Source organism: Drosophila subpulchrella, chromosome X, assembly GCF_014743375.2.
Source record: "Drosophila subpulchrella strain 33 F10 #4 breed RU33 chromosome X, RU_Dsub_v1.1 Primary Assembly, whole genome shotgun sequence".
NCBI lineage: Eukaryota > Metazoa > Arthropoda > Insecta > Diptera > Drosophilidae > Drosophila > Drosophila subpulchrella.
The window spans coordinates 8,981,487-8,999,047 of NC_050613.1; the positions used below are offsets into that span (position 1 = coordinate 8,981,487).

The window sequence follows — 17,561 nt, forward strand, 5'->3', positions numbered from 1 at the left end:
ATATATTTTTCTGGACAAGTAATTTCAGAACCTTTTTTACATGGAAAAACAAAATTAAATGTTTATTGTTACTAAAAAATGTTTTAAAAACAAATCGACTTACATAAGTCCTCGTCGACTTAGACTTTATTTTTGACAGAAATATACAAACGATTTTACTTGCTTATTATTACACAAACAATTCAAAGAAATATTGAACATACAAATATACATACACATAACAATTTTCAATACTGGATAAAGGTATAGCCTATAACACCTTAGGCCTAATCATCATTTCAACAAAGGTAAGAGAGCGTGGCCAATCGAAGTTCTGCCAGGAGCCCCGAGTAATTCCATTTGACTTTGCACCGTCAGTACTACGCTCTTTGCCGAACTTTCCATTTAGAAAGCTGTAATTTGTGCTTGCATTAGTATGATCGAATAGTTATTATTTGAATAAGTTTACCTCAGACCACATTTATCGTACCACCAACCACCCCATTCATTGAAAGCGCAATTATATTAGTTTCATGATTATCTCTGTAATGTGTTGAAAACTTTTGGTTCTAATGTTTTCTTAGGGAGTCTCCGGCTGAACAGCCAATCTCATAGTTATCATAATAAACGTAGCACTAGCTACGTGGATCCATTCACTTTGCCAAGTTTAAGGTAAAGTTCGTATAACCGTGCCTCAATCAAAGCGTGCAATCTCTCCAATCCGATAAAAATTCCCCTTTTAATTATCCAAATCCATCTTTATAATCCTTCCAGGTTGGATCGAAGTTCTCGGAGACGTCATAACGTTTTTTAAAAGTTAACCAACCAGTTGAACTGCACACAGTTACAATTTAAAGATAAAATATTTAAACATTTATTAAAAAGCTTTAAATTTTTTGTTTTCTTCATTTTTATTTATTTCTTTCTTTTATTAGAATTATGTCTTAATGGCCATTCCCTTAAAAACGTTGAAATTACTCAGTAAAAACGGTCACGGCACCAGCAGTCCGTCGGTCTGGCAACGCCTTTGGGAACTAGGCCTATCCCAGGTGGCAACGTCGCAATCAGCTGGATCTTTTGCCGCCGCGCTCTCCCTGAAACATTGTGATGCAATTTTGTTGTTTTGAGGCCTAAAAGTGAAAGTTTCCACTGATAAGCAGCCGTGGATTCAGCCTCCGCCCAATAGCCGAGAAGACGAGATTCCCATCCGTGTCGGCCAGGCAACACAACAATCGTTTAAGTCGCCAGAAGCAGTCGAATCCGCTGAACTCGCTCCGCATTCCGAAGGGCGGCCGCACATGGAGCGCAGGGTCACCGCGCCAGAAATCAAAAAAGATAGCGCCAGCCGATGAGCCGACTTCGAGGAGTAGGCGCGGAGGCCTAACCTCAAAGCACAAGCACAATCCGCAGCATCGGCTGAGACTGAGATTCGCGTTTTCCATTCCCATTCCCGCAGGACTCTGAGGATCCACAGAGGAGCTCCCTGCGCCACAAGATGCAGCGCATCATGCCGGCATCGTGGACCAGCGGCGGCAGCCTTCTGCCCTTCCGCGTCTCCACCACCACAAAGGTGCGTTCTCAGATCAAACTACTCTTAAAAATCAATTCAAGATATAGGATAAGATGAAAAAACCTTCGAAAGCCCCATGAACTTATGGTAGATATGGGATAAGCTCTGAAGGTTCTTATAGCAAAACGAAATGTCTGCCAAGAGTAGTAGTATGGTATATATTAGGCGATACAAAATTCACATTCCTACATATCTTTAAAAGCTTAGAATAACCTTAGGTAGTAAGGTATATAGAGTATAAGCTCTGTTGAAGCTTCAAAAACCAGGAGAATCTTTCAAAAGATTTTGTTGACAGATATAGACTAATATTTACAATTGGCAATCCAAAAAATACTTACCCTTTGAATCTTCACCAGGTTGTCCTCTTCTCGCTGACCGCTGGTGTGGCCCTGATGAGCGTACTCTCCCGTTTCCTCCGGCGCCGCAAGCCACCGCGTCCGCCCCGTCGGGCCAGGAAGTACACGGGCAGAAGGAACCGCAACAGCATGCGCAGTCCCAATGACCTCATCTCGATAGCCGGGTCCAAGGCCTCGGCGAGATCGGGCAGTCCCGTTGGCTCCACCATAGCCTATTCAGACCGCCTGTCCATGGCCTCCGGTTCGATTGGCGTTGGCTTGATGAGCGTACAGAATGCAGGTCCTGGACCTGGCTCGGTGGTCACCCAACTGACTGCCCAACAGCTGGGCATGATGGGCATGGAGGCGCTGGACACGGTTATCAACTTTTGGGAGGACGCCCTGGCGGCTCATTATTCGCCCGGTGGACTGCCCGCCTTGTTAACGACAGCGGAGGACTCAGAATTCTGCCGCGAAATCCAGAACCTGCTGGAGATGGCCTACACGCTGCAGGAGCAGAGCGAACTGCTCTTCCTCGACCAGCGTTCGGTGCTGTTCCGCGAGGAGCATTCCATTGACGAGGCCGAGGAGGAGGCGGGGGAGACGGACGACGATCGGCGGTCGCGTAAGTCCGGCAGCGTCCTAAGTCGAGCAGGATCCGATCCGAACTTTGATTCCGCGGAGAGCTTTGCCTCCGCACTAGACCAGGTGGCGGATCTGCGGGAGTTCGACGGCTTTATCGAGACCTCGTATGAGGAGTATCCGCTATTTCAGACTGCCCTCAAGCATCACGATGAGTACACGGTGCCGTGCCGCACTATTCGGGCGGAGCTGATGCACTGCAGCACTGACACGGAATATTTAGCCAAGCTCCACTGCGTCCGATTGGCCTTTCAGTTCCTGTTCAAGGATCCCGCGGTGGGCCAGTGGATATGCGATTCCGGCCGGCAGATCCTTACCGATCTACTTTGTCTGGGCGATAAGGATACTAAGGAGTTTCTCGTGGGCTACGAGGACATGGTGAACTATCTGCACGACAGCAACAACTGGCCGTGCATCCAAATGGAGCTGGAGCAGCGCAATGTCAAGGCGATGACCTTCTACGATATCTGCCTAGATTTTATCATCCTGGATTCATTCAAGGACCTAGATGCACCGCCCGCCAGCGTTACGGCAGTGGTACAAAACCGCTGGCTGTCCAACGGATTCAAGGAGACGGTGAGTGAACTCTTCCCAAGTCGAGATCATACATTAATTCATCTGTTGGGCGTTGGTGTGTTTTTTCAGGCCTTAACCACAGCCGTGTGGTCGGTGCTGAAGGCAAAGAAGCGGATGCTTAAGTTCCCCAACGGGTTCATGTCACACTTTTACGTGATATCCGAGCAGATATCGCCACTAATGGCCTGGGGCTTTTTTGGACCCAACGAGAACCTGCGCGACATCTGCCACTACTTCCGGGAGCAGCTGCTCGCCTTTCTGGGCGACATCTTCAGCTTCCAGAAGAGCCGCTTCACCACCATCGAGGAATTCTCGCAAGACGTGCTGGAGCACATGCAGACGCGCGTCAACAACATTGGCGTGAAGTTTAGCCAGTAATTGGTATTAACTTTAGCTTTTTACCCATACTTCTTGGACTCCCTATAACTTTTTTACAAGCCCGTTTGGTTCGGTAGTTTCCCTAAGAAATGCTCCACAAGTTGACTAATTTTAAAGCCATATGCATTCAGCCACACGACACCAAATCCACGCATCGTCATTGTATGAATAAGCTGCATTTAAGTCGCCAAAACATATGTAAAATAAAACTGTTTACCGCCCGCTCCGAGCAAAAATCCAGCTGCGATGCCTCCAATTGCATGGGAGAAGTGGGCCTAGGTAACCGAGACATCGCATACCCTGTAACTATATAATTCAGTGATATGTAGTACATACACTGACATAACTATGCACAAAGAAATTACTTAAGTCAAGAATCAAACATGAATTAGTTATTTAATAACTGTTAAGCCCATTTTGTTACAATTTCGTTGAGCTATATAACATTTATATCGATGAAAAAGTTAAAAGAATTATGTTGATCTTTTCAAATTGATGAGCATACATATATTGAAAATGGTTTATTAATTTTTAATGAAACGAGCAATTTAAAGATTAAATAAGCACTTCAAGACATAATAACCATCCTTTAAGTAATAGTTAGTTTACTATGGTAGTTGAAAACCTAACAAATCGAATCATTTGAAATACTTTATTTACCAAACTAAGGACCAATCGTTCCTTTGAGTGATGAACCTTTAACTTTAAATAATATCCTCCGTAAAAATGATTTTTGTAAACTTATTCTGAATAACGTGAAATATAGTGATCAGATTATGACAATTGAATGTGCAGAAATGATTATAATAGGGTATGAGTAGGCAGAGAAGTTGGAAATTGGAATCTCCACCGAACGGCGGCAGTCTTTGCCTTCGGCTCAGTGGATCAAGATGTGCAAGGTTGTGGGTCTGTGTTGCGGCCTCCTGTCCCTCGGCGCCTTTGTGAGTTGCTGCCCGGCTACATGTGCGCCAAGCTCCAAACCCTTTACCATATCCCATATTATGTAGATCTCATGCTTTGTGGCCCTGCACATGCTCAACAAGATCATCCACATCCAGCTGGACGCCGTTGTTCATGTGAGCATTAAATTGAAGGCCGAAGAAGACTCGGGCGTGCGCTGTCAAAAGACACTGATCGTGGACAATCTGGATGCACCTCATCTAAGCTGGTTGGAGCTCTTCTACCTGCGCTGGACGGTAGTGTTTACGCTGCTCTACTCCTTCGCCGCATCCCTCCTCATCCGGGCCAAATACTTGGGCAACTTTGAGATCAGCCGCTCCACCTCCAATGTGGTAGTAGACTGAATGACTAATCCTTCAGAAGGCATAGATAATCACGATCTTCTCCTTACACCAGATGATATTGATGGGATCTCTGCTGTCAATGACTCTGCTGGTGGCTACCGTTGTGCTCCATCAGCGAGAGCCCTTCATGGATCTGTGGTGCAACCTCTTTATCGTCTACCACCTGTACTACATCGTCCTGACCACCGCCATGTCAGTGGTTTTCTTCCTGGCCCACTCCTGCCAGGAAAACCTGGAGCTGCATCGCCCACAGCCATCTTTAAAGTACTAGGACAAACTAGTGAACCAGCTTAAAATCAACCATTTGTTTTGTAATATTTGAAAAGATTCTCTTTTATTTTAAAAATAGAATCCCAATTAAACTCTTAACTTTTCATTAACCATGATATCTTGAAAATCCATGTATGAATCTGTCTACGGTATAGGTACAACCTGGAGAACCAGTGTAAAAATAAAAAATATTCTTTTATTTAAAAAGTATAATCCCAATTAAGCCCCTAACATCTTCATAAACCAGGGTGACTATAAAACCCTAACATCTACAGCATACAAAATGTTCTGACTTATCCCTTCTGCAGTTTATTAACCACCTTACTATTTTTCATAGCCCCTACTCATAACTATTTCAAAAATAAATATTTAAAACATGGCATTTCACATTAATTTGTATCTTCACAATGATTATATATCATTGTTTATAAATATAGCTTTCCTAAGACCCATTGATAATATGATCCGTAACCCAACCAATAAAAATGCGCATACGATTTATGTAATTTGATTTTAATTCAAACAATTTGCTTTCATTTGGTTGGTTGGTTTGTTTCTTTTCTCATTTTTGTTTGTTTGTCTTATATTTGAGTGTTGACTGCAGTTCAGGAAAGGCATTTTCACGTTCCTCAAATTTCGTTTTTTTTTTTTGTTTCGTGTGTGATTTGAAACTAAGGGCTAAACGTTAAACTAAATACATCAAATAAGTTGTTGTCGCTAATGTTTGTGTGGCTTTTTGTTAGATATTCATAACCAAATGTATACCACGAAACGATTGATATTTGAAATCGCCAGTTCTGGTGGCCCAAAACTGAGGTTTCGAAAAATCGCCGGGCTTCGGAATAACTATGGTATATAAATGTATTGCTTGAGATGTGAAGATGCGGCAAACAATCTCAAAACCAAAGTAAACCTCTCTGCTCCTACCCACATTCTTCTCCAAATATATATATATATATATGAATATATCCTTTTGTGTATAAATCTAACTTTTAGTTTTTCATTTGCTTGCAACTTATGTACTTACAACTAGTTTCAGGGATTAGGGGAACTATAGATCTTATTGGGTATACGTTAGCCAGTTAGTTGGTAATTGATTTATCGTACGATAGTTCTAATTAATCCGATTCTCTTTATCGCCCTATTATAGACTTTTGTAGACTCGCCCTCCGAACTACCATGGATTATGGTGGATGGGGGGCTAGCACGTTTTGGTAAGGTAATTTCATCTTGCTTTTCGTATTGGGTGCGGTACCTTTAAGGTCCGCTCTGGCCTGACTCGATCTCCGCTAGCGAAACTTCTATTTGCATCTGCGTTCTCTTAGTAGCTAATAAATAAATGTTTCTTGGTTTTGTTGTCCATGTTTTTTGTTTTTTTTTTTTTTTTTAATTGTGTTTAGAATTTTTCTGTTTGATTTAATATTTATTCATCCGTTTTGTTGTCTGCTTAATGCAAAGCTTACTCGCCATTTATCAGTTATTTATTTATTATGTTGTATATAATTAATTGTTGGTATAATGCAGTCTTTACGGCAAAACAAAAACAGAATTATGCTATTTGATTTCTCAATTTGTTTTCTCTTAGTTATCATCGATACTTGCATCATTTCATTGTTCTCTTTAAATACATAATAATCAAAAATATATCTGTATACTATATTAATATTTAGTTTTGCTTTTTTAAAGTTCATGAAACCAAATACACTTATTTAGGCCTTTCGATCCGTATGTCTGTTGTTTGTTGTTGTTGTTGTTGTTGCTCTAACAAAAAATGTGGTGAAAGTACAAGGTTCAATTGAAGCAATTTACAGTCGTCTTTATAATAGAATACATCGCATTCAAAAGGATTTTGTTTCGTTTCGTTACGTTTTCTTGGTTTTTCATGTTTGTTTTTTTTTTCGAAGGCAGTTAGACGTGAAGATATTACTCTATGGTTGGTTTCTTGCTTTCGTTTGTTTTTTGTGATTTGTTAACAACTATTTTATGTACATTTAGATTACATTTAGGTTCTCGTTAGGTTCCATTAGGTTTTTAGATTGCTATATGCATTTTGGCTTACAATTTAGTATTCCGTTTCTCAACTAACTTAGGGCTAGGCTTAGTGGCTAGTTAATTTTGCAATTGTAACACGTTCGGGCCTACTTCGACCTATCCACATTCGCATACACAAAAAAATACATTTCGGCTCCGATCTGTTCAATATCCTACTCTTTCTCTTTCCCTATACCTATGCCTATACCTAAAACTACCTATCTCTTTCCTTTCCGCGCTAGTTATTTGTTCCCTAAAGGCATTTTCATTTCTCGATTTTGTTTATGCAAATCAAAATATATAGGTTGGTAGAAGAAATCTATAAATAATTAAAGAAAAACAAAAAAAAAAATACGTTGATATTTCTCTTAAATTCCCCATTTTTTGTTTGCTATTTTGATTATGCATAAGTTGAACGATATGAAAGTGGGTTTTTATGTTAAGCACAAAAGAAATTTAAGGTTGATGTAAGAATGAGGCAATTCACGTTTAATTGAAAGACATCAATTTTGGGATTATTTACAAAGTTTGAGAGTTCTGGTCTGGAAGTACTATTTGAATGATTGTACAATTGGCTATCGTATTTCGTTTTTGTTTTCCTATTCATGGGTGAAGGCACGCCAAAACATCTAGATAGTTTATTTTATGTTCAACGTGAGTATTAGTTTGTTTAATTTTTACCTCTTTTACAACGAAAACATTCCATTATTGCTTATGATTCGTTTGTTTGTTTTGTTTGTTTGTTTGTTGCTTTGTTTGGAGGCCTTAACATTATGTATATGTATACGTATGCTTGTGTTAATGTGTGTGAGTGTTTGTGTATGCGTATGCTTCGTTAAGTTTCAACTAAAATACGTTTTTACTTTCTGATTTTAACAACACAGGAACAAGTTTGTAAATCTACGCTTAAGTTGATTCCTATAATTTTTTCATAAAACTAATGCGAAATACAAAAAAACATTACTATATACGAATATATGCGTTAGGTATAAATCTGACAATAGTTCAAAAGTCGCGCATAAACCGGTTGCTTTAAAAATAAACCTCTTTATCCTAGTACAATGTTGCTTGTCATTATTATCCAAGTGTTATTCTTAATTCGATGAGTTTTTTGCGCAACCCACAAACTACTAGCATAAATTAAAACATAATTACTTTCTGTATTTTCAGTTTTGTTATAATTGGTTAGAAGTGACCAGATATAGGTGTTTGTGTGTGTATTATAATATAATTATAATCGTATTCAAATGTTTTTGTTTTGTTTGTTTTGCTCCACACGAAGCGCTTATAGCATCTAGAACTTAGAGCGAAAACATGAAATTAATTGATTAGTGTAATTATCCTAGATTCTTCTCTGGTCTCCTCCTCCTTGATTTCTTGAGAATTTTGGTTTGCTTGGGAAGAACTTGGTCTGAAGTTGAGTTCAAACAAAAAAAAGAAAAGGAAAAGCAAGCATGCGATCCGAACCGTTTGCCCGTCTCGTCTGCTTGCTGTTGATAAGTCGTTTGTGCGGGATCCCTTATGCGATCCACTTGGGTTTACAGTATTTGCTTAGGCGGTGGTCTTGCTCACATAAATTATCTAATTAATCCGAACAAAAAAAAAAAATTGGTGTACATATTGTAACTCCAAGCAATCCCCAGGTTTGGTTGCATACGTAAAACGCTGGCATACGTATTCATAACGCGTATCTTGCTGTTGGCTTTTAGTCTACACTTAAGTTTACGTTGTGGTCTTGATGTTCTTGAGGTTGCTGGGATCCTTCGGAGTCGAAATAATCATCTATATGCTATCTCTGCTAGTTTGTTTCTGATGTGCTCGCTTAAGTTACAAAGTCGTTTAAACGTAAATCTGCAACGGAAAGTGGCATTAGATTGAGTTGTTTTAAGATTATGATGACAATATACAAACCTTATAAGTTAAATATTTGGCTCTTAATTTTGTTGTTGCTGCTGCTGTTTTGTTGGTGTTGCTTGATGGGAATATTTTGTTTCGCTTTGGATTAAAGTGTTTTGATTGCGTGTCGTTCTTCCATTCCTTTTCTTGTTTTTTGCTTTTTTTTGTTTTCGCTCTCGGGTCCGGTGGTTCCGGCTTTCCTCGAGTTCGTTTTAAATGCGGCGAACACAAAAACAAAAGTGTGATGAAAAGAGGCTTAAACAAAGAACCAACAAATACGGCGGAAAAGCTCAGTGTTTTCATTTGATTTGTTCTGTTGTGTGGCGTGTTGTTTGGTTTTCCATCGATTTAGCATTTAAGCTATAAATGTTTTGGCATGGTCAGCGCTAACTCAATACGGCATGTCCAACTCGTTGCTCTCCTCCTCCTCGATCAGGTCATCCACATCGAACTCGCTGGGCGAGTAGTTGGTCAGGCGCATCTTCTGCTGCTGTTGCAGCTGCTGCTGCTGCTGCTGCTGCTGCTGCTGTTGCTGCTGTTGCTGCTGTTGCTGTGCCTGTTGCAGGTATCCACCGATAGGCGCCATCCGTGTGCCCGGTTTGAGCACCATGCCCGTTGGCACCTTGGCGCCGCGCATACGGACATTGGCCAGGGCGGCCGTCTTGAGGGGATTATTACGCAGGTGTGGCGCCTGAGAGGCCAGGGTTGATGATGAAGAGGAGGCAGCATTGTATGAGGCTAAAGCTGGGGAAGATGCCTGGGCATTAACGGGTCCCGTGGTGCCGGGATCATTGTAACGCGGCCGCTTATTCTGAAGCTTGGTGGCCCAGCATTCGGTGGCCCGGCGACGGGCATTGGCACAGATATTATCCCCCGACGAGGCAGAGGACGAGGAGGCAGATGCTGCCGCCGCCGAGGTCGAGGCCGAGTTGACCTTCTCCCCCTGGAAGGGTATGTGACGGCGCTCATCTTGCGTCATCGTCATCATTTGGTGGAAGTTCTGGACCTGCTTCAGGCGCTGCATACTGTCAATGTGGCTGGTCAAGATGCCCGCGGTGGCTGGCGTTTGCTCATTCGCCGATGGCTTCGAGTGCGCCGCCGTTGTGTTAATAAAAATATTATCCAGGCTCGCCGCCTTGTTCTCAGAGATGACCTGCTTCTCCAATTCAGCCGGATCGCCGCCGCCCTGCAGGCGTTGCTTCTGACGCAGGTGCTGCAGCTCCTCCGGCGAACGCTGCTTGCGGAACTCAAAGACGAGGGGATAAATATGCTGGATAGCCGCTTCCACATTGCTAACGCTGGCCGCTAATGAGATATGGATATAAGAAATTATTAGAACTGCCACTCACAATATGGGGGATCACCACTTACCCGTGACGGTAACGCTGCCGGTGGAGAAGATCTTGAGGGTGGCCTTTGGGTCGGGATCGCGCATCTTGTAGGTCACACCGGGATGCAACTCCGGCTCGTAGCTGGCGTTTTCCCGGTGACGTTCCGAAAAGTTGACGATCTTGATGGCCCACGGCATGCTACAGGTGCCCAGCACGTTGACGATGCGGAAATTCAGGAAACGAGTGGGAAATCCAAGCTTGCCCAGGCACCTTGCATAGCGACGAGCTGCAACCATAGCCTATAAGAGATAATCATTAAATAAAGAGCTCCACACAGTCGGTTGCTGTAATATTAAAGCCTACCATTGCCTCCGAGGTGGCACCAGTACAGGTGATCCTTCCCGAAGACCAAATCGAGGCCGTCGTATACGGATGACGCAGCTTCATGGTAACCATTCCGTTCTCGCGACGGTACTCCACATTTGAGCCCTGCAGGGCAATCTCCCGCAGCTTCAGATGGCAGCCCACGCTAAACGAGCAGACCACATTGTTGATCACAATATCCAGCTCGGGCTCATCGTCGGAGGCGTTGCCGTCGTTGGACGCGGTTGTCAGTGCCAAGGGCTGATCCTGCGGCTGCTGATCCCCATTGGATTTGACAGTGTGACTGCTCTCATCCTCATCTGCGTCATCGTCCACCTCCTCGATCACAGTTCCCGGCTGCATGCCCTCCTCCTCCAAGAGCTCCGTTTTGGCCGTTAGCAAGCTATTGCCATTGGTGGCGACGCTCGAGGGCGCACCCTTGTCGCTGCTGCTGTTGCTGGTGAGGAACAAACTCTTGTTGCCGTTCGCCAGCACAATGGTGTCCCCGTTGGCCAGTTTTCTCTGCAGACTGGGTCCACCGGCCGTTTGCACTTTGCTAAATTGTGAAAAGTAGCGAACAGTACCGGCGGCTGACGCATTGACAGATGAAGCGCCAACAACCGATCCGGCTATCTTTCCGGTGGCCGCCACGCCCGCCGAAACCTGACGATTGGCCATAAATGTAGACGAAGGCGTTAGGTAAACACGGGGGGCATTGGCCAGCACCGCCGAGGAGACGACGCCGCCGGATGACACCACACCCACTCCAGAACCGCTGCTGGGCGCCTTAAGGCCGCCGTTTAAGTTGGCCACCGGGATGCTGACCATTTCGTTTTGCATGAGCACTGGCTTGCGCTGCGGCAGTGGCTTACTAGGCCGATCCTTGTACAGGTCCCGCTGCCTAAGTTCCGTCAACTGCCTTAACTTGTTCTGATGCTCCTCGCGCTGCAGGCGCAACTGGCGATCGTAGTCCTCCTTACGCTTCTCCAAGTTTCGTTCCAGTTCCAGGCGCCTCTGCTTCTCTTCCTGGCGAGATTGACGCTCCCGCTCTACTTGGTCTTGTTGCAAACGGTGCAGCTCCTTCTGCCGGCGCACTCTTTCCTGGACAATCTGCAGTTGCTGGAGTTGCTGCTGTTGCTGCAGTTGCTGTTGTTGCTGGAGTCGTTGCTGTTGCTGCAGGCGATTCAGCTGTTCCTGCTGCTGCAGTTGTTGCTCTTGCTGCTGTTGTTGCTGTTGCTGCAGTTGCTGCTGTTGTTGCTCTTGCTGCAGTTGCTGCTTTTGTTGCAGATCCTGCGCTTGCTGCAGATTTCGCAGTTGTTGCTGTTGCTGGAGTTGTTGCTGTTGATGCTGTTGCTGGAGTTGTTGCTCGAGATGCATTTGCTGCAGTTCCTGCTGTTGCTGAAGTTGCTCCTGATTCTCTTGCTGCTGTTCCTGCAGTTGCTGCGGTTGCTCCTGCCGATTCTCTTTATCGATCTCGAGCAGTTCTTTATCTAACAGCTTGCCTGCTTCCTTTAGTTTAGGGATCGGCTTATATATTATGTTCAAATCTTCAGAAACAGTTGGAGCTACTACCTCACACGAAAAACTTTGTTCGTTTTGCTGTTGTTGCTGATGTTGCTTTGTATTAATCAAGTTGCGACGTGCTAAATATGCCGGCCCGAACGCTTCATTGACATTTAGGATTCCTCGGGTTACTAAGTCAAGTTCCGAGTCTAGCGAAATATTCTTCTCGGGAATAGTTCCGTTGACCGCTATTGATGCCAGTTCATTGCCAACATCAACTATTTCAAGGTCAGACTTTGTTGGGCTATCCTTTACAGTTCCCACCTCCTTACAATCCGGAACCTGATCGTCCTCGCCAGAAGCCGAGTCTCGGCTGTCTCCACCTTCACGTTCTTTTGCTTCCTCCTCTGGTTGTTGCTGTGTCTTTAAAGCTCCGGGAGGTCCTTCTGAATCTGAGTCAGTATCGGTATCGTCGCGTTTCCTTGGGTTGTCCTGATTTAGGTCTTCCTCCTCGTTCTCCGAATCGTCGGTCTCTGTATCTTCACGTTGTTGTTGCTGTGTCTTTAAAGCTCCGGGAGGTCCTTCTGAATCTGAATCAGTATCGGTATCGTCGCGTTTCCTTGGGCTATCCTGATTTAGGTCTTCCTCCTCGTTCTCCGAATCGTCGTTCTCCGAATCGTCGGTCTCCGAATCGTCGGTCTCTGTATCTTCACGTTTCTCTAATTCATAAAATGTTCCTTTTGAAGTATTGCCGTTTTTAGACCCCGGACAATCTCCTAGAGTTTTATGTCGTTTAAATACACGTGGAGGTGAATGATGAAATAAATCCGGAAGTGAAACTGTTTTTAAAGAGAAAGGTAAAGATAAAGGTGAGAGTGAAGTTGAACGTAAAGCTGCCGCCGCCGACACGCGTTCGCTTTCGTTACCGTTGCGGTGCAAGGGCGGTAATTCAATATATCTGAAGACTCTTTGCACCACTTCTTGCGGATAGTCGTCCGAGAATGAATCCCGCTCGCTCTCGCTTTCAAATGTCTGCTCTTCTTCACTTATCGCTGGTGTTAAACGGCGATTGCCTAATATTTGCCACACCGCGTCGAATCTTGCTCTGAGTTCGGCTTCCGGAACGTCTCCTGAATCAGATTTTGTGTCACGTCTCCGCTTAGAGGCCCTTTCTTGTTCACCGGTCGATGTGGATCCGTTATATCTGTGCTGGTATGCCTGTTCGCCGTGTGACACTTTTCTATTAGTGGGGATCTGTTCCTCGTTTCTAGGCCTTTGTCTCACCAAGCAAGGTGTTGAAGAATATAAAGCACGTGATGCTGTAGCTAGAGACTGTTGCTGCCCTTCCTCACCGTCTGAAGAATCACGTTTCCGCTCAGAACCCCTTTCTTGTTCACCGTTCGATGTGGGTCCGTTACGTCTGAGATGGTACGCCTGTTCGTGGTGCGATATCTCCCTGCGGCTGGGGGTTTCTGCGTCGAAGCTTGCTCTGCGTTCGGCTTCCGAATCGCCTTCTGAATCAGACTCTGTGTGGGATGAAGATACGGACCGCTGATCGTCTTCCGCGCTTTGCGTCACCAAGCAAGGTGTTGAAGAATATAACGCACGTGAAGCTGTAGCTCGAGACTGTTGCTGCCCTTCTTCGCCGTCTGAAGAATCACGTCTCCGCTTAGAGGCCCTTTCTTGTTCAACGGTCGATGTGGATCCGTTATATCTGTGCTGGTATGCCTGTTCGCCGTGTGACACTTTTCTATATCTGGGGATCTGTTCCTCGTTTCTCGGTCTCACCAAGCAAGGTGTTGAAGAATATAAAGCACCTAAGGCTAAAGCTCGAGACTGTTGCTGCCCTTCTTTGCCGTCTGAAGAATCACGTTTCCGCTCAGAACCCCTTTCTTGTTCACCGTTCGATGTGGGTCCGTTACGTCTGAGATGGTACGCCTGTTCGCGGTGCGATAACTCCCTGCGCCTGGGGGTTTCCGCGTCGAAGCTTGCTCTGCGTTCGGCTTCCGAATCGCCTTCTGAATCAGACTCTGTGTGGGATGAAGATACGGACCGCTGATCGTCTTCCGCGTTTTGTCTCACCAAGAAAGGTGTTGAAGAATATAACGCACGTGAAGCTGTAGCTCGAGACTGTTGCTGCCCTTCTTCGCCGTCTGAAGAATCACGTCTCCGCTTAGAGGCCCTTTCTTGTTCAACGGTCGATGTGGATCCGTTATATCTGTGCTGGTATGCCTGTTCGCCGTGTGACACTTTTCTATATTTGGGGATCTGTTCCTCGTTTCTCGGTCTCACCAAGCAAGGTGTTGAAGAATATAAAGCACCTAAGGCTAAAGCTCGAGACTGTTGCTGCCCTTCTTCGCCGTCTGAAGAATCACGTCTCCGTTTAGAGGCCCTTTCTTGTTCACCGTTCGATGTGGGTCCGTTATGTCTGTGCTGGTATGCCTGTTCGCCGTGTGACTCTTTTCTATATCTGGGGATCTGTTCCTCGTTTTTTGGGGTTTGTTTCACCAAGGATGGTGTTGAAGAATATAACGCACGTGAAGCTGTAGCTCGAGACTGTTGCTGCCCTTCTTCGCCGTCTGAAGAATCACGTCTCCGTTTAGAGGCCCTTTCTTGTTCAACGGTCGATGTGGATCCGTTATATCTGTGCTGGTATGCCTGTTCGCCGTGTGACACTTTTCTATATCTGGGGATCTGTTCCTCGTTTCTCGGTCTCACCAAGCAAGGTGTTGAAGAATATAAAGCACCTAAGGCTAAAGCTCGAGACTGTTGCTGCCCTTCTTCGCCGTGTGAAGAATCACGTCTCCGCTTAGAGGCCCTTTCTTGTTCACCGTTCGATGTGGGTCCGTTATGTCTCTGCTGGTATGCCTGTTCGCCGTGTGACTCTTTTCTATATCTGGGGATCTGTTCCTCGTTTTTTGGGCTTTGTTTCACCAAGGATGGTGTTGAAGAATATAAAGCACGCGATGCTGTAGCTCGAGACTGTTGCTGCCCTTCTTCGCCGTCTGAAGAATCACGTTTCCGCTTATAACCCCTTTCTTGTTCACCGTTCGATGTGGGTCCGTTACGTCCGAGATGGTACGCCTGTTCGCGGTGCGATAACTCCCTGCGCCTGGGGGTTTCCTGTTTGCTTCCGAAACTTTCGGAATATGAAGATTCTCGGTGCGATTCTTCTCTGCGCCTGGGGGTTTCTTCTTTGCGCTTGGAACTTTCGGAATAAGCCGATTCTCGGTGCAATTCTTTTCTAGATCTGCGGCCTTTCTCGCCTCCGGATCTCTCAGAATATGAAGATTCTCGGTGCGATCCTTCCCTGCGCCTGAGGGTATCTTTATTGCGTCCGGAACTTTCGGAATATGCCGATTGTCGGTCTGATACTTGCCAGTGTTCCCTGGAATATGCCGAATCTCGGATCGACACTTCCCTAGATCTGCGGTGTTCCTCGCGTCCGGAACTCTCGGAATATGAAGATTCTCGGCGTGATAATTCCCTGCGCCTGGGGGTTTCTTCTTTGCGCTTGAAACTTTCGGAATATGAAGATTCTCGGTGCGATCCTTCCCTGCGCCTGGGGGTTTCTTTTATGCGTCCGGAACTTTCGGAATATGCCGAATCTCGGATCGACACTTCCCTAGATCTGCGGTGTTCCTTGCCTCCGGAACTCTCTGAATATGAAGATGCACGGCGTGATAATTTTCTGCGCCTGGGGGTTTCTTCTTTGCGCTTGGAACTTTCGGAATATGAAGATTCTCGGTGCGATCCTTCCCTGCGCCTGGGGGTTTCTTTTATGCGTCCGGAACTTTCGGAATATGCCGAATCTCGGATCGACACTTCCCTAGATCTGCGGTGTTCCTTGCCTCCGGAACTCTCTGAATATGAAGATGCACAGCGTAATAATTTTCTGCGCCTGGGGGTTTCTTCTTTGCGCTTGGAACTTTCGGAATATGAAGATTCTCGGTGCGATCCTTCCCTGCGCCTGGGGGTTTCTTTTATGCGTCCGAAACTTTCGGAATATGCCGAATCTCGGATCGACACGGAATATGAAGATTCTCGGCGTGATAATTCCCTGCGCCTGGGGGTTTCTTCTTTGCGCTTGGAACTATCGGGATATGAAGATTCTCGGTGCGATCCTTCCCTGCGCCTGGGGGTTTCTTTTATGCGTCCGGAACTTTCGGAATATGCCGAATCTCGGATCGACACTTCCCTAGATCTGCGGTGTTCCTTGCCTCCGGAACTCTCTGAATATGAAGATGCACGGCGTGATAATTTTCTGCGCCTGGGGGTTTCTTCTTTGCGCTTGGAACTTTCGGAATATGAAGATTCTCGGTGCGATCCTTCCCTGCGCCTGAGGGTTTCTTTTATGCGTCCGGAACTTTCGGAATATGCCGAATCTCGGATCGACACGGAATATGAAGATTCTCGGCGTGATAATTCCCTGCGCCTGGGGGTTTCTTCTTTGCGCTTGGAACTTTCGGAATATGAAGATTCTCGGTGCGATCCTTCCCTGCGCCTGAGGGTTTCTTTTATGCGTCCGGAACTTTCGGAATATGCCGAATCTCGGATCGACACGGAATATGAAGATTCTCGGCGTGATAATTCCCTGCGCCTGGGGGTTTCTTCTTTGCGCTTGGAACTTTCGGAATATGAAGATTCTCGGTGCGATCCTTCCCTGCGCCTGAGGGTTTCTTTTATGCGTCCGGAACTTTCGGAATGTGCCGAATCTCGGATCGACACTTCCCTAGATCTGCGGTGTTCCTTGCCTACGGAACTCTCTGAATATGAAGATGCACGGCGTGATAATTTTCTGCGCCTGGGGGTTTCTTCTTTGCGCTTGGAACTTTCGGAATATGAAGATTCTCGGTGCGATCCTTCCCTGCGCCTGGGGGTTTCTTTTATGCGTCCGGAACTTTCGGAATATGCCGAATCTCGGATCGACACTTCCCTAGATCTGCGGTGTTCCTTGCCTCCGCAACTCTCGGAATATGAAGATTCTCGGCGAGATAATTTTCTGCGCCTGGGGGTTTCTTCTTTGCGCTTGGAACTTTCGGAATATGAAGATTCTCGGTGCGATTCTTCTCTGCGCCTGGGGGTTTCTCTTTTGCCTTCGGAACTTTCGGAATATGCCGATTCTCGGTCTGATAGTTCCCTGTGTTCCCTGGAAGCTGCCGATCCTCGGTTTGATACTTCCCTAGATCTGCGGTGTTCCTCGCCTTCGGAACTCTGGGAATAGGAAGTTTCTTGGTGCCTGGGGTTTTCTTTTTTGTCTCCGTTTGTTACGGATTCTGCCGATTCTCTGTGCGATTCTTTAGTATAAGCCGAGGATTTTGATTCAGACGATGTGGGTGACCGCTTCTCGTCTTTACTAACACATTCGGTTGAACTCCCTGAA

General features: G+C 45.5%; 3 protein-coding genes across 8 annotated transcripts in view; 2 read left to right on the top strand and 1 right to left on the bottom strand.

The window, feature by feature from the left end:
• The first annotated feature begins 161 nt into the window (after positions 1-161).
• On the top strand, positions 162-3,716 carry LOC119555915 (mitoguardin). Its single transcript, XM_037867613.1, has 4 exons — positions 162-287; positions 915-1,549; positions 1,906-3,102; positions 3,172-3,716. Exons 2-4 carry the CDS (start codon positions 1,475-1,477, stop codon positions 3,478-3,480), a joined length of 1,581 nt encoding a protein of 526 aa, XP_037723541.1. The 5' UTR covers positions 162-287; positions 915-1,474; the 3' UTR covers positions 3,481-3,716.
• Positions 3,717-3,865: 149 nt separating this feature from the next.
• Positions 3,866-5,539, top strand: LOC119555917. The gene is made up of 3 exons (XM_037867614.1): positions 3,866-4,421; positions 4,488-4,772; positions 4,837-5,539. The coding sequence occupies exons 1-3, from the start codon at positions 4,371-4,373 to the stop codon at positions 5,053-5,055; spliced, it is 555 nt and encodes a 184-aa protein (XP_037723542.1). The 5' UTR covers positions 3,866-4,370; the 3' UTR covers positions 5,056-5,539.
• Positions 5,540-5,657: 118 nt separating this feature from the next.
• The window catches only part of LOC119555914 (microtubule-associated protein futsch), a 30,359-nt gene continuing 18,455 nt past the window's right edge, over positions 5,658-17,561 (bottom strand). For 4 of the 6 annotated variants that reach the window (XM_037867607.1, XM_037867608.1, XM_037867609.1 and 1 more), the window contains 4 exons: positions 10,676-17,556; positions 10,353-10,611; positions 8,997-10,286; positions 5,658-8,936 (listed from right to left, as the gene is read on the bottom strand). In XM_037867607.1, coding sequence (XP_037723535.1) covers positions 9,373-10,286; positions 10,353-10,611; positions 10,676-17,556 — 8,054 coding nt within the window. In that variant the 3' untranslated portion in view covers positions 5,658-8,936; positions 8,997-9,372. The remainder of the gene's footprint in view (positions 8,937-8,996; positions 10,287-10,352; positions 10,612-10,675; positions 17,557-17,561) is intronic. The other 2 variants (XM_037867611.1, XM_037867612.1) reach the window with 2 other exon arrangements.

Bases quoted from the DNA above. Each gene is read 5' to 3' on its own strand.
- LOC119555915 (XM_037867613.1), top strand. From the start codon at position 1,475: ATGCAGCGCATCATGCCGGCATCGTGGACCAGCGGCGGCAGCCTTCTG. The intron at 1,550-1,905 runs GTGCGTTCTCAG...AATCTTCACCAG, and splicing joins GCGTCTCCACCACCACAAAG to GTTGTCCTCTTCTCGCTGAC. The intron at 3,103-3,171 runs GTGAGTGAACTC...GTGTTTTTTCAG, and splicing joins CCAACGGATTCAAGGAGACG to GCCTTAACCACAGCCGTGTG.
- LOC119555917 (XM_037867614.1), top strand. From the start codon at position 4,371: ATGTGCAAGGTTGTGGGTCTGTGTTGCGGCCTCCTGTCCCTCGGCGCC. The intron at 4,422-4,487 runs GTGAGTTGCTGC...CATATTATGTAG, and splicing joins TCCTGTCCCTCGGCGCCTTT to ATCTCATGCTTTGTGGCCCT. The intron at 4,773-4,836 runs GTAGTAGACTGA...TCCTTACACCAG, and splicing joins GCCGCTCCACCTCCAATGTG to ATGATATTGATGGGATCTCT.